Genomic DNA, 21,298 nt, shown 5'->3' with positions numbered 1-21,298 from the left:
CCCTATCAGAGATGACAACTCTCTGGATGACAGGTTGGTAAATATGTCTTATCTAGACATAGATGTTATTTGAAAAATAAAGCCAAAGAATTCTCAAATACTAAGTTTTCTTCTGGTTTACACGTCTTTCTCCTCTTTTGAGGAATATGAGACAAATTTGACATTTTCCTTAATTTTTTAGTTTCCCAGAAGAATACAATCAATTAATTTAAAGTCAAATTTCTGGGCCCATTACTGATTTTCGTCAACAATGTTAACTATGGACCTTTGTGAGAGAAGCAAGTCTTTCTTTTAAAGTGGTAAGCTCCCTAAGATTACAAGGACTTGGAATGTCTACATTTCTAAGTGATCCCACACTTGCTGTGGTCAGGGCACTGGCAACATCCTCCAGACTTGCCCTGTGTACCTAATATGTATCATGTGAATTGCAGCCTTTAAAGGAGCTATGCAATAGCATCATAAAGAAGATGTAAACAAGAAAACAAATACATTACGATTCGGTAAGTTTGTGACAGGATAAACAGAAGATGCTAGGGATGGGGCAGAGTGCTGGAGGAAGAGGACTGTTATGGACTGAATGTTTGTGTCCCTCCCCCAAATTCCTATGTTGAAGCCTTAATCCCCAATGTGATAATATTAGGAGGTGGGGCCTTTGAGAGTTAATTAGGTTTAGATGAGGTCATGAGTGTGGGGTCCCCATGATAGAATTAGCACCCTTATAAGAAGAGGAAGAGACATCAAAGGACACAGCAAGAATATGGCCATCTGCAAGCCAGGAAGAGAACTCTCACCAAAACTTAACAATACTGACATCCTCATCTCTGACTTTTAGCTCCAGAACGGTGAGAAATAAATGTCTGTTGTTTTAGCCACACAGTCTATGGTATTTTGTTATAGTGGCCCGAGCAGACTAAGATAAGGGCACACCTCCCCCAACAGGGCATTATAAAGATTCTTTTCAAATCTACAAAATCCAAAATCAGGGCTGGCTAGCTGATGTGGGGTATGAGATAGAGACTAACTTGATATTATGAGGCTGTATATGGGTACAAAAGGCGCTGCAGATCATTCCAACTCACTCTCATTTACTGCCCTACAGCAATGTTTCTCAAAGTATGGTCCAAGGCCCACTGGTTGACCTCAAAAGACTTCTCGATGCAAAAACGCAAGTGCTTTCTTCAGTTCCTAATGACGAATAGGGATTAATTCCATAGATTTTCACTTCTATACACAACCAAAACCTGCTAAGTGAGCTATCAAGAATCACTAAAATTTCACATTTTTCTAAAACCCTAGTTTAGTATATAACCATGAAGTCTGACTGCCACACATGTGGCCATGCTGAAATGTTCAACACAGAGAGAAGGGATTCCTGCAACTTCAGAATGAGAATTTCTTTTTAGAGCTTCATCAGTCCCAAGGCTTTCAATTGCAACTTTCTTGGTGCTCATCAGCATCATTGTAGAATTATTCTTAGGTTTTACCTTTGTTAATCATTGCTTTTTCTTATAATTGATGCATCATTACCATTTTGATACTTATTTTGTTCCTCTTCAATTCTTTGATATCACTGAATTCTTTTACCACTGGAAAAAGAGATGAGATGGTGTAGGCGGGCTGTGGGTTTTATTTTGTTATGCTCCAAAAGTTTAAGATGTAGTGCCTAGAGGAACTCTTTGGTCTCACTAGGCTGGTCTAATTATTAACAATACCCTGAATGCTCCATATGTCCAGAGGTGATCTCTGAGCCTCTGTTTAAACCATTCCATTCCCACTGCCTCTTTGAAATTATCCCTGACCCCAAATCATACCTTAGCCCCTCAAAAGTCATAACATTATCTCTACTGCCTAGTTGTTAGTGGGTCATAAACAGCCTTGGGATATCTTTAATAATTAAGCTGCTATCTAATTTTTGAATTGTTAGCTACCTTTTGAAGTATTTTATCTTTCCATCAAGACTTAAGTATCCTGAGAGCAGGGACCAAGTTTTATATCTATACATTTTACTACAGAAAGAAGAAAGTGCTCATGGTATAGAAGCTAGTTTCAAGGTTATTTACTGAGTACCTATGCTCTGATCTAAGGGTCGGGAGCAAACAGAAATGGACACAGAGTCTGGACACCAGCCCAGAGCAGTTCTGCAGGTTCCCCAGACCTTTGTCCATGAAGCCTGAGGTGGTATCTGCTACAACTGTAAGCAAACAAGTTGACAGTGGCTTCTGATAGTGGCCCTGCGGGATTCCTGATAATGCAGCAAACAAGCAGGATTGGAAGTATTGGAGGACACCTGGTTTCTAGATTTTGCCGCTGGTCCTTCCTCTTCATCTGGTTCTTGGACTTTCTTAAGTCACCATCTGGCTACCTTAAATCACAGCCAGGAGGATTCCAAAATTTATATGGCTGAACATCCTACCTTCCCTGTCCCATGCCAGTTCCAGCCTGGACTGAGGCCCCATTTGGGACACTCCTGTGTCTTTTGGCTTTGACTTGGTATGTGCTGTCTCTATATTGCCTGGTCTGGTTCCAGTTTGGGTCTAGGCCCCAAGTCCTTTCCCATAAGCCACCATTTCTGGTGCCCAACGGTGTAGTCACTGGCCTTTCTGATTCTTGTTCTGTAATGTTTTTAATTGATTCCTGTTAACAATTCTATCCATGACACAGGGCATGGAAAGAATTTGAAATCCCACATAAAAGGAGGCACTCATCTTGGCTAAAATGAGATGCTAACCTGTCCTATATGTCTAAAGTACTGTAATAGTGATAGTATTATGTGGACCTTGAGCCTTGTGGTTTTCACTGCATTTGACACTATGGACATGATGGACTTATTCAATCTTCAAACCAATGATCTGTTTGATCAAATAACTGGACAACACTGGGTGAGGGTGGGTGACAAAGTGGTGACCCAAGAAGAAAAATAATCAATCCAACCAGTGAAGGGTTAAGTGATGGCTGGTCGAGGGTATTTACTGCTTATGAGTTCACTGAATCAATCAATGTTAAGAAATGTTCTCCTTCTGTAACCACAGACTATGACTACTGAAGTCTTGAAATCTCTGACATATCTGCAGGAGAAAAATAAGTCAAAAGCAAAACAGCTTGCTACAAAAAGTAAAGATCATTCCTTGGCTTAAAACAATGACTGTACTCATTTGGAATTCAGATCGATTACCCTGACAACTTAGATTTTCACATTACCGTAAGAATAAAGAAAAATAGGTCTCTCTGAGTGGTTTTGCATTAGAATTTGTTAAGGAGAGAAGAATCATTAAAGTCTTCTCTGAGAAAATAAAGTGACAAAAATGTGTTCTGGATATTCTGGTACATTTTTAATATTTGATTGAGTTGTTATTCTTCCTTGTTCCCTGTAATCACACAGCCAAGGCTACTGAATCAACCCCACTGCTGAGTAACACTGCAAGATCCTCTCTAAGCTCATTTTAAAACAGCATTCCTCTGAGTCTTCAAAACCAAATTCTTCTGAAACGGGAACTGAGGTTAAATTTAGGTCAACATGGATTTCATAAAAGTAAAAAACCTTTAAAGTTTGCATTAAAAATTCATGTGTCCAACTGAACAGCCTTGGTTGGGTGATGATAATCAATATGACAAAAAGTTAAGTTCCCCTCTCCAGGCTTTCTAACAAGGAAGTTCTGAAACTTCATCCCTACCACACTGAAATATTTCATCTCAACTTGGCAACACAAGCAGGACTGAATGTGATACTCACTCATCAATTTGTTCCATTCTGTCATCAGTAGTAACAAGTACATGTAGCCACGTGTCAGGTTAGTTCCTGCTCACATCAATTTGTCCCCATCCAGGTTCCTGGGATTCAATCTATGGTCATAGATCCACTCTGTTTTACTCTTACTCCTGTGTTCTTTTATGTAACTGTGCTGAAAACACCAGTTACTGTTCTTTTATTTTAACTCAAAACGGCTCCTCACTTTCTCTGACTATAAAGAAACCTTTTCGGCAGAACTAACTTGCAAACATCCAAGTAAGTCAGTGTAAGTGACACAAATAACACTGCCACAATGCATTGGACTGTCTCACAGAACATTCTGTTCCTTATTCTGTCTAGAGGAGAAGATACAGCAGGGCCCTATCTGCCCCACTGCTTGCCTCTGCCATCCAGTCAGAAGATTTCACCCCAACACCAACAGGAAGCATGCAATCCATCTGTAAGGTGTGGTGGGAGGAAGGGATTGAAGCAATATAACAAGTAGGTGATAGCACTAACTTTGAAGGCAGACTCCATTTTTAGAATACATGATAGATGGGGAAACTCAATCTCTCTAAGACTCATCTCAAGAATGAGAGCAATAATTGGGTATCATGAGGCTTAAAAAAAATGGACATAATGCTCTTCACACAGTATCTTGCTCATGGTAAGTGATGAATAAATGTTTCTAGTGTTCAGCATGTAGTGAACACTCAATAAATATTGATTGAATAAATGGGTGAGTGACTAAATGAATGAATGGACAATCAACCAGATAAAAACCTGTTTTATGTTCCCAATACAGATTCCTCTCCTCTAGACTTAAATTTCTGCTTAAGAAATGGAATAGATTGTACATTGTGGGCTTAGTAATGTTGGAAAAGGGTAGATTTGCTCCCAGGGTCTCCTAGGAGAAAGAGTGATGACTTGGGCCAATTCCACACTCCCCTGCTGGCAGAATTCCCATACCAATCCACAGGAGCCAGGTGGAGGGTTGTCTGAACCCTCACCAGGGGATCATTATTGAACAGATGCAATTAAAATGAAAATAAGATCACAAGCCCTGCTTGCAGTGCCTTGTAAGGCAGCATGCAAGTTTTGAGCCTACCTAGAGTCATTATGGCATCCTCTTGGTCTGCCTTACACAAACCTGGGTTACTTGATTAAAGGACTGAACTCCTGGGTCTCTGCCTCTTTATACTCCCAAACTTGTTCAGTTCCTTGATCCTCTGATCCTCTAGCTCATGAATAGCTTGTTGCTTTTTGTGATACCTGGGTGAGGAAACTGAAGCATGAAGTGAGGGAGGGCTCCCTGGACCTCAAGATCAAAACCTCAAGGCCTTTTCCCAAGCATCTTTCCTCTCCCAACTTCATCCTTCCACAACTAAGAAGGATGATCAGAAGGAGAATGGCAGGCTAACATCCTCAATGGATCTACGACTGGTGATGGAATAAGACAGGCCCCAAAACTTGGCTTTACCAGAAAACTGCACCAGAAATACTGACTTAAATTGAAGGCCCCTGGTATTTAATGAACTCTTGTAGAATTTTCCAGATTTCTTCAGTGGAAGGCTTCCTTAAATCATTTTACAGAGGCCTTTTTGAGACAAAGAAGATAGTTTCTCACCTTTTTTCTTCCAACTACTGTTCAGCTTTGGGGACATATTTTAGTTCACTTTTAATATTCTGGATTTCCGATAGATTGACTGCAGGTCCTGGAAGTTTCTTTGCTCCTGGAATTGGCTTCTTCTCCTCATCTGAGGTGGGAGGAACACCCTGAAGAGAAAGGAGAAGAAATCCAACTCACCAAAAAAGACATTTGATCTCTTTGGGCCATGAGCATGAACCAGAAAAAAAAAAAAATTAAAGCAACAATGATGTCAAAGTGTGTTTCTAGCAGAGTGACTGTCCCTTGTGTTGTTGAGACAGCCTTAGAGTTTCAATAAAATCTCCTAAAGTTTGTTGTGAGGTGTGGAATAAAGTTGGAAGAAGAAAACAAGTAATTTCCACATAACTTAGAAAACACTAGAGTACATTCAACTTCTGATAACTAACAAAAATTACCACTAGTTCAAAGGATTTGTGTTTCCAAGAGAAACATCTTACAAGATTGACTTTAATTTGTAATCATACAATTATAATATGCCTGACAGCAAAGATTTGTACAATGTTAGAGCATAGCAAGCTCTAACAATAATTTAGTCCAGGAGCTTCCTGTTTTGTTTGGGGTGTAGTGGCTGCCAGTCTTTGTTCAAATAACATCTTTGGGATGCATAAACAAACTGAAACAAACGTAAGCAAAACCTTTTTGAATATGGGCACCACAAGGGAGAGCGGCAGAGGAAGCCCAGCTCTCTCCTGCTTTGAGAAGTATTTTAAATTTCCTTTCATTGAATGTTATATTTTTGTTGCAGCTTTAGGGCAGGACCCACATCCTATCCTTTTCTGTGGCATTTCCAATGTCTGGCACAGAGGTGCGCGTGCATACTTGTTGATTGTTGTTTAATTGGATCAATCCCAAGAATGTACCATAATGAAAATCTATGCCTCTATGTGCATACACCAAACACACATATAATGGTAACTATAAAACAAGATCAGTTGCTGTGTGTGGCTCCGAGAACTTCAACTCATGTGTACAGAAAAAAGGTTGATCATTAGCCCCTTCCTTCTATTTGCTAGAGGTGGTGGGTAGGGGAGGATTGTTCTCTGTGGCCCCAGGGAAAGGTGTTGGAGAACATTTGATCACCGTGGCAGCCTTGAGAACGCGCCTCTCGGATCAGTTTACTGCAGGGAGGATAATTGAATGACGGCTCCAGCTGCTTCACATTGAAATCCAGCCATCCATCACCAAGCTGAGGTCACACTTCCCACGGCTGCTTGTAGCCAATGAATGAGTGCGACAGGAATTCTAAGGCGGGCCCATTCCTGGGAGACATGGGACTCGTCTGCGGAGCGACTTCACCTGGAGAACTTGCCTCACTACAGCACTGAAGTCTGAGATGCTTCCACCCAACCCTCTATCCCTCTCTCCCTCTCTCCCTCCCAGCCTCATGCAGCTCCCTCCCATTTTTCCTTACAAGTGTTTTCCCCAGCAAATATCTTTGGGTCAGTTTCCTGAAGGACCCAAACTAACACAGACTGGCGGAGAGCTCCATCTGCTTGGCCAACAACTGGGTGAACCAATACAGTTCCCGGGAAAAGAAATAAGTAACTGCATGTTTGCCTCTCACCAGAGAGGGTGGGCCCTATGCTCTATGCCCCGCCTCCACGCCACCCTTACCCTCAACCCCCACCAGCAGCCCTGTAATTTGGGTATTAAAGCTGATGGTGTGTGTTAATCCCTGTCTGGATCCTATGTCTAGTTCTCAAATTGGTTAGAACCTAAAGGAAGATAGTATTCAAGCTTCCCCAAACTCTAACAAATTGCTTAGTAGACACGTCCTTTATAGAAATGTTTTAAAATTGTTTATCGGAGGGGATGAGTAGACATAAAATATTGAGGTGCTATTTTTCTACTAAGGGCTAATGGCTTTTCCTACAGTCATTTTCTTTAGATCTGGTACAGTGCTGATGAAATAGCTAACGTTTCACCCAAACAAAATGATAAAGTATTTCAATGTAGACTATACCTGCTGTAAATATCTGGAAAATACTGTTTCCCTGGGTCAGTGTACAGAGCCCTAGAAGCAGCTGGTTTTTTGTTTTTGTTTTTGTTTTGTTTTGTTTTGTCATGCATACAAATTTATCACTTATAAATGTAGATTTAGAAGCAATAATTAAAACCATAAAGCATCCACTTGGAGGACTAGATATTCCAAAATGTTCTTCGCTATGCTTTCAGAAAGAATTTTTTAACAAGGCTATAAAGTGCTGTGTGTGTGTGTGTGTGTGTGTGTGTGTTTTATATACGTGTAGTGGTGAAATAAAAAATGTTTCCTCACTTATAAATGTTCCCACGGCTGTTAGGTGAGTAGATCTTAATAAAGAAGCATGAAAGAGAAAAATGTTTCCAATTCCTTCTGTTAAGTTCCTGGATAACTCACATTTACTAACTTTGTAACATCAAAATGTTCTATATTGGCACATTTAACACATTAAAGCCAATGTCTGTACTTACATGTTTATATGCAAAAATTTTGAAGTGAACATATGCAGATTAATAATATTTAATATGTACCTTCCTCTCAAGTTATTAAAACTTCAATGCATTGTGTTTTTTAATTTATCAGCGTAAGACTTTTACCACTTGATTTGATAAAGTCACATATAATGAGAAATTATAATTCAATATATTTAGTAATTAGACATGATATTGACTCAGGAAGAAGGGGGTTAATGGTGCATTTTCTTAAATGAAACTTCTCTCATCTTTTAAAAACATAACAGGAATCAGATTCCATTTATTTTATGGATTTGTAATTGTAAGAATTATAGTAAGTTAAGGCATAAACAAACAGGGTTCCAGATGGCCCCATTTGGCTAATAAATAAGTCTTTTTTTAATTTTGTAAGAGGATATTTGAATGAAGAAGGGACATGAAAGACATTCTTTGGCTTAGATAAAGAGAGTGTAAAAGAAGCCTTACCAGCTACAGCAGCATTCTCAGTTTCAGGAATGGCTGTTGTGAAGGGAAATGTTTCCCTTGGGGGTCACAGAGTATTTGTAAAACTTGGCAAAACAGTGAACCATATTCATCTCCCTCATTATTGCCAGATATCCTACTGAGTTTTTCCCTAAACTCTCCTGTGTGAGACAATACAATCTGACCTGCTCATTCATGCTCAAACACCAAAGATTTAATAATAACGGCACACTGTTAACTGTTCTAAGTTACATGTACTAACTCATTTAATCCTCATCTCAACCATATAAATCTGGTACTATTATCATCCCTGCCTTACAGTTGAGGAGACTCAGGCACAGAAGGGCTAAGAAACTTGCCCCAAGGCCACACAGCTAGGAAGTGGCTAGACCAGAATTAAATGTTTGCATCTTGTAAAGAAGCCAGGTGTAGAGGGAAATAATTAACAGAAAATCCCAACATGCTATTTTGTGGCTTAATGATGATAGTGTTTCAGTCAAAAGAGAGATTTGGGAAGCTTAGTAGAGGCTTGTCAATACCCTTCAAATCACTTCAAGCAAGCAGCTGATTGTCTTACGCAAAAGACCAGCCCTGTTTATTAAGGTTTAGCTGTAAGGCCTCAGAGTTGGGCACATGCCCATCTGTGGCTGGGCCAAGCAGATAGGTGTACTCCAGCTCTGTGAGCAGAGCAAATGTCTTACCAGAACCATAGGTGAGCCAAAGACAGGGTCAGTGCTCACAGGCCTTGGCAGACAGCCAAAGATTCATTCTGGCTTCCTGCTGGGGAACATCCTCTTCACATCTGAGAGGGTGTCAGGATCAAAAATCCTTCTGAGTTTAAATGAGGAACCTACTGAATGTGATAGAGGTGATCTGTTCTGTTCAGAGATGGTATGTTATGATCTCTAAACAGTAATTATCCTCATGCAAAGCTAGGCAATGAACGAATTTTAAGTCTACAAAATTAAGCAATTCCAAGTTTGCAAACTAGATAATGATAATAAATGTGGATGTATATGTTATTTCAAATCCACATTTTATTTTCCCTTTCAAACTATGCCTTAAAATGTGGCTGGGGCCTGAAGCTAATTGACAAAATCCTGCTTAACCCACCCTGTGGCCAAGCCAAGCTGTCTAACTACTCCCCTCACAATGTTGTCTTCCTAAGAAACTTAATCTGAGGTCCAGGCCAGAGACTGAATCATTAGATCCCACTCCCTCCCCAAGACTCCACAAATCCTGAGAGTTTATTTCTGCTTTTATGGTAAAGAAATACCATCCCTAGCTCCACCCTCCTGCCCAATGAGCTCTATGAGAAAGGTATGGTACAGTTCAAGAAACACTCCATCTGTTGGGCAATAAGTTGCTCCAAAAAAAAAAAAAAAAGGAAGAAAGACAAAAAGAAAAAAGAAACATCCCTGGGGTCTTTGTATCTTTGTGAATACATCACTCCCTCCATCCTATGAAAAATACTAGTTGGCCATTTGTATATGTGGTTAATTATAAAGTGGGTGTTCACAAACCAAGCTGTATCAGTTCTTGTCTATTTTAGAATGCACTGCAACCATCAGATTAGATACAAGCCAAGAGAGAGCAAAGTGCTTCCCCAGTCCCCTGAGACACTTGTGTGGAGGAAAGTACCAGTTGTACAAAGAAGAACCAGGGGCCATCTGTACCACAGGTGGAAAATGAAATGTGAGCCTCCAAAACAGCTGTTACATCAGTCAATTTAGTGAGAAAAGTGGGTCAAACTACCTTCCGACTGATTGCCATGGTAGTGACAGACACAGTTTAAGAGGAAGCACAGGAAGCAAAGAAAATCTAATTACAGATAAATGAAGGTATAGAAGAATTCCACCGCCATCCCTTCTACCTCCCCATGCCTTTTCCTTACAACATGCAAAAACAATAGGCCCAGGAGTGCTTCATGAAAATTGGATAATTACATCAAGTGATGAAAAATAGTTTATGGAATACCTACTAGGCTATGCTATGTCCATTATATCATGCCTCTTCCCTCACAGTGACCCTCTGAGGAATGGAGGGGATCCTATTTTGCAGACGCAGACTCTGAAATGCTTGGCCCAAGTCCCAGATGGAGACCTCATGATCATGAGTAAACTTGATGGCAAAGTTAACAGCACCAGAACTTGAGATTATGTAACTATAAAAGCAGAGTAGGGCCAGGTCTTTCCAACTGATATGTTCAAAATTTGTATTCATCAAGAGTGACTTAGTGGCTGCAATTCCAGCACTTGATGATATCACTCAAATACTCCATCTGCTCCTTTCAAAAATTATCTTTCTACTGATAGGAGACTGGAACCACTAATTTAGGACCACATCAGGAATATTCACAGGAAAAAAGGTTACAGGCAGAACAAAGTTTTATTAGGAACCTTTGAAATGGTAATAGATATTCTTTTGGGACAAATACCAAAAATGTCACTTGGTAAAGTTTAAAAGCCTTTTTACCTTTTTAAAAAGATGAAATATAGTTTGCTGTGCCTTGTGGCTTTATTTGATTCCATTTTCCATGTCTTATGCTGATAAAATGTTCCAAAACCTTCACTATCTTTTTCAGAATCAGACCTTCCAGGTTTCAGCAGAAAAGTTACAATTGGGTAAGAAATAAAAACATCTGAGGAAGAAACTCTTCCCTTTTTATGGCATTCATTATTAATTTTAGCCTCCAATTTAGCAGACTGGGTACTTGAATTTGGGGGAGAAGTAAAGAATTAGAAAGAGGAAAAATACAGAAATGGAGGCTTGATAGACTCCCTTGCAAAGTACCCTTTTCAAAGGAAACATTTAGAGATTGAGTTTTTGTTTGTTTGTTGTTTATTTGAATCCTCAAATAATTTAATGTGCTTACTTCCTGCATTCCCACTTATCAGAAGCTCTACTAAATATTATTACATCCTGCTCAGTTGGATAAATGATCCCAAGTGAAAACTTGCCAATCTAGTGACTACTGCTAGACCAAAAACTTATCAGAGGCTTTATCCTCCCCACCACACACATGTGCACACACACACACGCATACACACAATCAATCAATCAAATAATCAGTCAATCAACAGACTGGAAGTTAAACTCAGTACCTTCAAATAATGGTGCCAGGTACAGTACTTAAATTTGGCTGAAGGGAAGGGAGGAGGCAGTGCGTTTCAGGGCGGACTAAGCAAGACAACTAAAGAAACGTACATACTGTATGTGATTCCTTGACACACAGTCATTTGCCTCCTCCCTTGTCCTGGAGAGCCAGCCCTTGCCTTGCCTCTGCCCCCTCTGGTGAAGATTTTAGAAAGGAAAAACATTGCTGTGTTCTGAGAGCTGAGGTTTCCTCACCTCCTCCACTTCAGGAGTACATTCTTTTCTTCTGGGGGGTTGACCTGCTCCTGGTCGAAAGGCTCCCATTGGAATATTGATATTTGCCTAAAAGAGAAAACAGGGTAGGTTTAGCTCAAGAAAAGTAAGAAATTGCAATGACATTCTGAGACAGTAATCATTGTGAAGAAAAATGCATCTGAAAAGTACATCTTCAAAGCTTTTTATCTCAGGAAAATTGCTGTAATGACAGCATAAAAATATGCAAAGGAAAATTTGACTTCCATTTATTACAGATTACATTTATTACAGATTTCATTTATTATACATGCTTAGGTCTGTGCAGTGATTTTACAATTTCTTGTTGGATGGAAGAATTGGAAGACAGTTTGTTCTGGCTGTTGCCCTCCTGAGGTGCATATTATTTTTCTCTCTTGGGGATAAGGAGGGAACATATAATGACAGGCAAGGAGGAAAGAGCATCTGCATAAGTCATCCCACACCTTAGCCCTCCTTCCAGTCCCTTCAAATTTACCACGTGGGAGGGGAGACATTTACACGTCCTAAGCTACCTCCTCCTTTCCATAATGTCCTGCACTTTATTGCTTTAGTCTCTGAAATTGATACTCTTCTACCTTTTTCCCAACATGTACTTGTGTGGGTCAGTAAGGAGTAAAGAGGGTGCTTGGCCAAGCTCCCTTTGTATCACCACTCATTGACTCTTCTCTTTTATGTTGATAACATACTAATCTCCATCAGTGGTAAACATAAAATACCTTCATGACATCCTCTAAACATTAAATTAGGTAGGGATATATTGACACTGTAATTTGAACTTGGTGAGATAATGTGTAAATTTGAATTTTTCCCATACTTATTTGATGTCAAATGGTGAAAATATGTAATGCAGATCAAAAATGTCTTTAACCAGTATTATCACTCACATAAAACAACCATCAAATACCATTTTAAAGTAGAATACAATATTTTTCCACTGAAGATAAAGTGTTGCCTTATGAGTAATTGGATATGTGGGCTTGAAAAGTTGAAATTTCGTTTTGATGTTATGCATGTAAATGATGCCTGAACAAAGGGAGCAAAATATTTTTTTATCTTATGACATGCATTGTATGATTTTGGCACCACACCAAAGGAAGTTATTAGGAAGTGTGGTAAGTCCCATTTGGAACTGCCTGGTACAAGCTCTGTTGCCAGGGGAATGATTAACCCTATGAAACAGGAAGCATCCAGTGTCCATGTTCATGCAACATGGCAAGTCTGTGTTGTGCTCCCTTCAGGAGCAAAGCAGGAGGTGACTTTTCCTACCCAGGAGCTTTAAAACACCCCATCCTTACTAGAATAATGCTGATACCACAGAAAGAAATAGATCCAAAGTATTCGTGGAAAGTAACCAGAGAGGTACATCATTGTGGAGCCATTCCTAGTACCAACAAGCCAAGGAGTATTTTTAATCAGTATGTACCACATATGTTAAAATATAAACCCAGCACAACTTTAGAGAAAAGCATTTTAAAAACCTAAGGCTGAGCTTTCTATGCTATTCTTACGTGTAATGGAAATACCAGGTGGCCTAGAGTGGGAGAAGGAGGGAGCATAAGAGAGGAGAAAGATTTGTCTTATATGGTGGCAAATATGGAGCCATACTTCATGAATTCCAAGATGCATCTCTTTTAATATCTCTGGTCAGAATGTGTCTTACAACCAGCAATGTCCTACAATTTTAGTTGGCACATTTGCTTTATTTTGGCAGGATGTAAAATAATGGTATTTTACAATTGACAGCGTCTTAGATTGGATGAAATATCATAGGGGCCTGAATAAAGAAGATCAAGACAGTGTAAATAATACAGAAGATAATCCATATTGGACCAATAGACTATTTCCATCACTACAGTTTGGATGAAAGAGGGGAAGAATCAATATAGGGATTATTTGGGGAAAAAGTTAACCAGTTAAAAGTTTAGTTAAATTGTCCCTACCCTAACCCATTTATTAAGCATCTACAGGGGGCATCTTCCTAATGGTGAGCTCAAGTTATCATATTGTTTCTGAAAGACTTGATTGCTAAATTAACTCATTTAATCAAGTATATATGCTCTATAGTAGATTGTAGTTTTTAGTAAGGGGACATGTAAAGGTCATCCAGAATAATATAATATTGTGAAGGGCATGTTATGAGATGACTACTTTTCCTGTTTGGAGATTAATTTTAGTGATGCGCCCCCATGTGGCCTCTCCATGTTTCATGGGTGGCTTACAGTAGTGAAAAGAGCCTAATGCTAGCAGTTGCCACAAGTTATCTGTGCTTGAAAAAGTAACAACTGCTCTGGGTCTCATTGTCCCCATTTGTAATATGAATGTTAGGCTGTGTCAATGGTTTTCAAACGTCTTAACCAGGGAACCCTTCCTTCCTTCAAATGAAGTACTGTAAGAATATATACAGTGCAAAGCAGGCAGAGGTGGAGGGTTTAAATACCTGCATCCTCACAACAAACTTTTGAGGTTAATGTTATCATCTTCATTTTACTGATGAAGAAATGAATCCTCGGAGAGGCTAATTCTCTCAAGGTCATACATATAGTTCCAGGAAAAGGCAAGATTCCAAATTGAAGCTGCCTGACTTTAGGGATAGACCTTCTCACTCTCTCAAACCCGTCTCTAAAGAGCTCTTTTCACGTGGCCAAAAATAGCTCTCACCAGCTCTAAAATTCTCTAAAGCAGCTCTGATATTGGAGACTTACACTTTGAGAGTGGCCTTTGAAAAGGGGCACATAAAATGGATAATTTCATAATAGATACCAAAGAAAAGCCACATTGAAAAATGAGCCATTAACTCACCGACTTGACACTTTTTCTTCTTTAAAAGCATCACTCAAGAAATCAGAAAAACCTAAATGGAGTTTTTTTTTTTTTTTTGACAGCAGATATTGACAGGAACCAAAGCAGCCTGAAAATATGTCGAACATTGAATCATAATGTGCACCAATAAGGGAGTATAAGAGGTGTGCTTTGTCAATTGAGGCATGCATTATACTATTAACAAGACGATTAGAGATGTTTCATTAGTATAATTGTAGGGCAGTAATCTTTGAGTGACAAGTCATAGAATAAATTATAGCCATAAGAAAAATTCCTTATAATTTGAATTTGATAAAAATATGTAGATCTGTAGCTCTCAGTTTTTATTCCATTGGCCAGAAAATTGGGTCATATTTTGTCTCTTTCACTGACTTACTCTGTGTTTAAACACAAATGAAATACTTTCTCAGCGACTAATTTTTCTACCTACAAATTGAGTATGGTATTTGCTACTCAAAATAGCCTTAAAATACAAGCTAAACTTTTATGAAAGAATAAACAAACAGAAAATGTTTAACATCAATGACCTAGAGTTGATATTAGGTTAGGCTTCCTTCTCCCCACAGATTCTATGTAAATGCAAAGGAAGCAGTCTCTTTTTTTCCTTTTGTAATGCAATCCTTTGTATTTCTTTTCCCTCCTTGAGGTTTATTCATTTTAGAGATTTAAAAATATGCCCCTGATGCAGCAGACTTGGTGCATCACTTTCCCAAGCTATATATAATTTGTTACATCCTCCAAGTTGGGAATGGAAAAAAAAATCCACTAGATCATCTTTTGCCAGAATAGGATACAGTTCCCTGATAGAAGACCTATCTGATGTGAAATTAATACTACACTTGATCTCACTAGGTGAAGAAAAGTAGAAAGAATTCCCTGTAAGTTAATTCCACTACTCCCTTAATTATTTGTATTGTTCTCTTTGCTTGGCTCCGGGCTTTAAGCCCAGAGGATTCTGGAAACAATATTTCCTCCACACCCCTTTCTGTGTAGCTTACAATGGAATGACATCTTCTTTCCCCAGTGGGTTGGATTCTGATAGCTGCCAGCCGGCTGGGTACTGACAATTCCTATTGAACTTTGCTTTCCACAGCCATTGTTCTCTTATCTCCCCCTCCCTTTTTGTCCCCACTCTGTCTCTCCTTTTCTGAACCCACTGTGAGTTTTCTGAACAGTTCAGAGGCTTCTGGAGTTTCCTCCCAATGCATTATTTGTTTCAGATGACCCCATACTGATTCGATCTTTACTTTTCAAGGGATTCCAGCAGCTCCTGCCAGAATCTATAGCCTCCCCCATGCCATTCTTCTGTAGTATGGGCAGAGGAAATTCTACGGGGTTGCATTTTGCATTATTTCTTTCTGCTCTTTCCTATTCTCAGTCGTTCTCTGAACGGAGCAAGATATGACATTTTGAGATTTATAGCATCTTTACAGAAGACTTCAGAAAGAGGTTTGTTTTTTCATAACGGATTAGAAAATGAGATTCTTGTTTGATATATTAACAGAAAATGAGAGACACATACATATCTACCTACTAAAATATAGTCAACTTATTTTAAAATAAAATTCTATATCACTGGAATGCATAACTGCTTAGGGATTCTTGAAATGTGGAGTAGATTCAAAACACGGAAAACTTTCCCACACAACACAATTTTGAGAAACTTCTACTTTGCCAGTGTTCTTCACCCATGATGTTTCACATTGAAAATGTTTTTATTTTTGCTCTGTTCTCAACACTTTTTTGTTCTCTTCAATAATTTCCTGAATGACTCAACTGTAATCTCATCATCCAGGGAAAGGCAGATTTCAAGAATATACTGTACAGCTATTAAGATAATGTGCACAATTGGTCGGGGGTAGGTTGTATTTCTGAAGTGCTTTTGGATGTCAACATAAAAAAACATGACATCTTTTTGCAAGTGTATGACTGCTTTGCCTCATATCACAAATGTAGAGCTAGGCAGAGCCGCAATGGTCATTAGCTGGAGGTAATACTGAACCCACTTGAGAGTAAGACTCCTACATTCCAGTTCTTAATACACTTAAAAGAAACCAGCATTGGAAATCATAAACAATGTATTATAGTGGTTTATGTAAGAAACAGTAGATCTATGATCAAAGAAAAGGCCTTGTCTCTACATTAAAACAAATGGCAAATGAAAGTTAATTTTTAATGTTTTAAATTTATATAAAATATTGAAAGAAGGCATGTATGATCATTATGATTTTTAGCTTTAATCTATCAGATTAACAATGGATGGTGATAGTCTATTCCTCTATACCAATGATTGTCATATATTTGGAATCATTTTTAAACTGGAAATCCTACACAGGAAACACTTAGAGTCTTTAATGCCTATCTGTAAATATTTTCATCTTCCATGGAAACTGCTTTCTTCTTCCACATTATGCCCTAGATAAAGGAGAGTGGAAGAACAATGACAACTAGTGGGGAAAGGAAAGAAGTACTGAAACATGGAGCGTCAGAATATTCTCTTTCTCTTCTACACATAGATTGGGTAGCAACAGAAAACTTCCCATGCAAAGAAGCCACACACTCACTAATGATGCAGGACTCATATAATTTTTTTCAAATGTATGATAAGTTAGATTTAGTTTTACAAATGCCTTACGTTCATTTAGCCATGGTTGTTTGAATTTCAGGACCATGTTTATCATTGAGTCTCTTTACTTTGTACTTTTAACTCCAAGGCAACTTACTCTTAAGGTGACTTTAATCAGTATAGACTATCTTCTTCACTTATATGCCGACACTGTTTCTAAATATTGAGTTCTTTAAAAGGGAGGCACCCAGCATCCATAAAACGGTAATTGCCTCTCAAGTGGCCTTGCTGCTTATGATTATCCTTAAGATGGTCCATACCCACTCCTCCAGCCTTACTCTCTGTGGCAATGGTGGGGACAGTAAGTAAAGACAGCATTGCAGAGTGGTTCCAAACACAAGCTTTGGGATCAGACTGAATAATTGATGTTAGGGCTTGACTATCCTACTTGCAAATTGTATAATCCTGGGGGAGTTACTTCCGTTTTCTAGACCTGACATTATGATCCATGGAAATCCCACTGCACTGGGCCAGGTATATGGTAAACCTTGAATAAACTGAAACTGTTATTGTCATCCTGATAATAAACCTTAGAAGTTATTCTCAAGAAGTTCACAGACTTACAAGCTGGACAGAGATTAGAAGTCATTTAACTGAAGCCTCTCCCTTTGAAGATCACAAGGACCAGGGGTGTGAATTTACACAGTAGAGCTAAGACTGGGGCACAGGACTCTTTCTGGTTAGCCATGAAGTTCTCAGATCTCATGGAAGAGGACAAATAATACTCAGCTTACTTTCATTAACGGTGGAGAGAAAGGATCAGTGACAATCCAGAGAAGATTGGCTCTGTGTGAATTGGGGCCCTAAGGAGGCCTGTGGTGGTTCCCAAAGTGGGTGTGTTCAGCAGAAAGGACAGGCAGGTGCTGCCAGTGGCTGGTGTCACTTGGTCTCATTAGAGAGAGTCACCAAACAGATCGCTGATGGGATTAGGTTCCAGCAGTTCTAGCTTTCCCCACCACCTGTCATGTCAAATTCTTTCATTTGAAGGAGAGGACCCAATATGCAGAGTGTGCTGTTGTTACCTTGGTTGCAGCTCAATTCCCACCAACAGTGGGGTTGTAAGAATCAGCCTGGAGAGACCAGAACCGGAGTTGGCAATCTAGAGCCCACAGGCCAAATCCAGTCCACCACCTGATTTTGTAAATAAAGTTTCACTGGGACATAGCCACAGTCATTCATTTACATACTGCCTATGGCTGCTTTTGTGGTACAACAGCAGAGCTCAGTAGCGGGAACAGACCAAACAACTCACAAAGCCTAAAATATTTATTATCTGGTCCTTTATATAAAAGATTTGTCAACCTCTGGCATAGAACTTTATCAGCTGCTTAGGGGACAAAGGCCCTCTCCAGGCTAAGAAAGAATCAACTGATTCTTTCAGGATATTTTTATGCCCCTGGCAGAGATTTAACTAATACAATTAAAGAGAAGTGTAGGCTTAGAATCCCTTTACAATTCAAAAGTCATCTCTTCTTCAGTGTAGATGTGAAAGACTACTGTCTACCTCCTGTAAGGGTGGTTCTGGTTCTGGCCTCCCTCTTATTCTGGTGTACGGAGGAGATAGAATAAGTTGAAGACAAAGCCAAGGCCATTCCATGCATTATTTGGATAGTTAGAAGGCCCATCTCTGAAGGAATTTGTATACAATAAACCAGGCACTTGCCATAGATTATTTTGTCTATTCATTATAATAACCCTATTAAGTAGTATGATTGCCCCCATTTTACAGAAAGGTGGACTAAAGGTGAACTAACATTGCAAAGATTTGTAACTATTTGACTCCATGTTGTCTGGAGGTGCATTAATTCAACTCCTGAAATGCCTGACTGTTCAAACTATGGTCAAAAGTAACTTAAATTCACCCAAGCCAGACACACTAGAAATCTAAGTCATTGTTTCTAGAAGTTTGCACTGCAAAACACTATCTTGTAAGATAGTCACTGAAAAGGTCCCATATGTTTAGAAAACATTGCATATGTTTCTGCCCTCTTAGAAATAACTTGATGCCATTCGCAAGTTATGGACTCTGAGAAAAATTTTCAAACATTAAACCATATTAGCCTCTAATCTATAACAGCATCCCATAAAACTAGTATGCCAAGGAACACACTTTGGGAGCTGTTGAAGTAGATGATGGTGGTGATTGATGATAATAGCTAATATTTATTAAGCAATTACGGTGAGCCAGGCACTGAGCTGAGTATTGACAAGCATTAAATTCATTTAAACTTCATAGTAATCCTATGAGATAAAGACTGTTACTAATTCTTCTCTTGATAGATGAGGAAACTGAGGCACAAAGAGGCTAAATAACTTTCCCAAAGTCTTGCAGCTAGTAAGTACTGGAGACCTTGAACGCCTCAAACACATGGATCAGAGATCAATTCATCTTTGTGTATACCCTACACTTAGCACAGTGCCTGGCACATATTATGCACTCAGGAAATAACAAATGAACTGAATTGGAGATAAAATCCTAATAAAAATAAGTGACTAGAAGGTATGGAGTAGAACATTTCAGAGCTTTAAATGGTATTTACAGTGAGGAGAGTCCCTTATTAATCAGGGCTTCTATTTGTTCCAGACAAGACTAATCTAGATAATGTCCCTACTATAAACCATTGTGTATGGTGTAACCATGTTCATATTTTATTTCATGTACCCTACTTAAGGTTAATGCAAAGATAATAGGAAAATATCAGATAGTGCTGATCCTATTTACCCACAAGAAATAATATTTCATTTGAAGGTGCATTAAATTGGGCCTTTTGTGTGGCATAAAATATATCGAGAGAGGCAATACCACATCTATAAGGAACCGCTGTATTGCCTTTATTGGCAGAATGGATGGATCTTTTGTAATGCGATATAATAATGGCTACTGAGAACAGTCAGTCGCAGCTTTTAAAATATTACAAATCTAAAAATATATCAAGGTCAAAATTAGTAAATAAAATGCTAGTGAATTTTCAGTGTGGATTTGAGGGAGGCCAGGGACCATTAAGGAAGAAAAACCAACACACTTTCTGTTTTAAAAGTAAGAGGGAAAAAAGGCAGCCCGAGAGAAGACTGTTTTTGTGTCCTGAAAAAATAAAAAGGAATTTTTATGTTTAGCACTTCCAGAGGTTCAAATTCAGTGATTAAAAGATATTACTTCTCACAACTTTAACATAAAGTATTCCTGAATGATGATAATAATTCTAATAATGGTTGACACTCAATGTGTGCTTACTATGCTGTTTGTTTTTTGTTTGTTTTTTTGTTTTTTTCTTTTTTAGATGGAGTCTCACTCTGTTGCCCAGGCTGGAGTGCAGTGGCACAATCTCGGCTCACAGCAACCTCTGCCTCCCAGGTTCAAGCGATTCTCCTGCCTCAGCCTCCTGAGTAGCTGGGACTACAGGTGTGTGCCACAATGCCTGGCTAATTTTTTGTATTTTTAGTAGAGACAGGGTTTCACTGCGTTAGCCAGGATGGTCTTGATCTCCTGACCTCATGATCCGCCCACCTCAGCCTCCCAAAGTGCTGGGATTACAGGCATGAACCACTGCGCCCGGCCTACTATGCTGTTTTAAGCATTTTATACATGTAGCCCTAGGAAGTGAATACTATTATTTTATCTCCATTTTACAGATGTGGAAATAGAGGTGCAGAGAGGTCAATTAGGGAGAGTAATTTTCCCATGATCTTACACCAGTCCAGGATGGATTAAGGACCCTAGTAATATAGTTTCAGAGCCCATGCTACTAACTGCTTCTACACTGGGTAAAAGAGAAGATTCAGAGGCTCAAGGATGTTCACAGGTCTGGGAGACAAAATATAATTCCACTACCACTGTCAGGGAAGTCAGAGGCTCACTAGGTAGACACCAGAGGGCTGGATGTGACAATGCAAAGTGGAATCTTGCCAAATGCATAGGCCCTTCCTTGGTGGTTTGTTCAATGACATGTTTCCAGAGGTTGTTGTACATCCTGCCACTTAAGAACCTCTTCAATTTAAGGCTCTGTATTAATCGTGACAAGTAAAGATCTGTCCTTCCACCTACCTCTGTCAGTGGTGTTTGCTAGGATTTCTAAACCCCTTGATGACGTGTTTACAACCTGGCCACAAGCACAGCCCTCCACAATACAGTCAACCATTTTTGATTGTGTTT

At 39.1% G+C, this 21,298-nt stretch overlaps 1 protein-coding gene across 3 annotated transcripts in view; it reads right to left on the bottom strand.

Moving 5' to 3' along the window:
• SMPX (small muscle protein, X-linked) overlaps window positions 1-21,298 on the bottom strand; it is a 53,812-nt gene that overhangs the window by 27,599 nt on the left and 4,915 nt on the right. For 2 of the 3 annotated variants that reach the window (XM_011988025.1, XM_011988027.1), the window contains exons 3-4: window positions 11,664-11,750; window positions 5,355-5,503 (exon numbers count right to left, since the gene is read on the bottom strand). In XM_011988025.1, coding sequence (XP_011843415.1) covers window positions 5,369-5,503; window positions 11,664-11,750 — 222 coding nt within the window. In that variant the 3' untranslated portion in view covers window positions 5,355-5,368. Of the gene's footprint in view, window positions 1-1,530; window positions 1,587-5,354; window positions 5,504-11,663; window positions 11,751-21,298 lie in introns of those variants that run through there. The other variant, XM_011988026.1, reaches the window with a different exon arrangement.

This window comes from Mandrillus leucophaeus, unplaced genomic scaffold (assembly GCF_000951045.1).
Source record: "Mandrillus leucophaeus isolate KB7577 unplaced genomic scaffold, Mleu.le_1.0 Scaffold321, whole genome shotgun sequence".
In the NCBI taxonomy this organism is placed as follows: domain Eukaryota; kingdom Metazoa; phylum Chordata; class Mammalia; order Primates; family Cercopithecidae; genus Mandrillus; species Mandrillus leucophaeus.
This window is presented reverse-complemented; position numbering and strand designations above follow the sequence as displayed.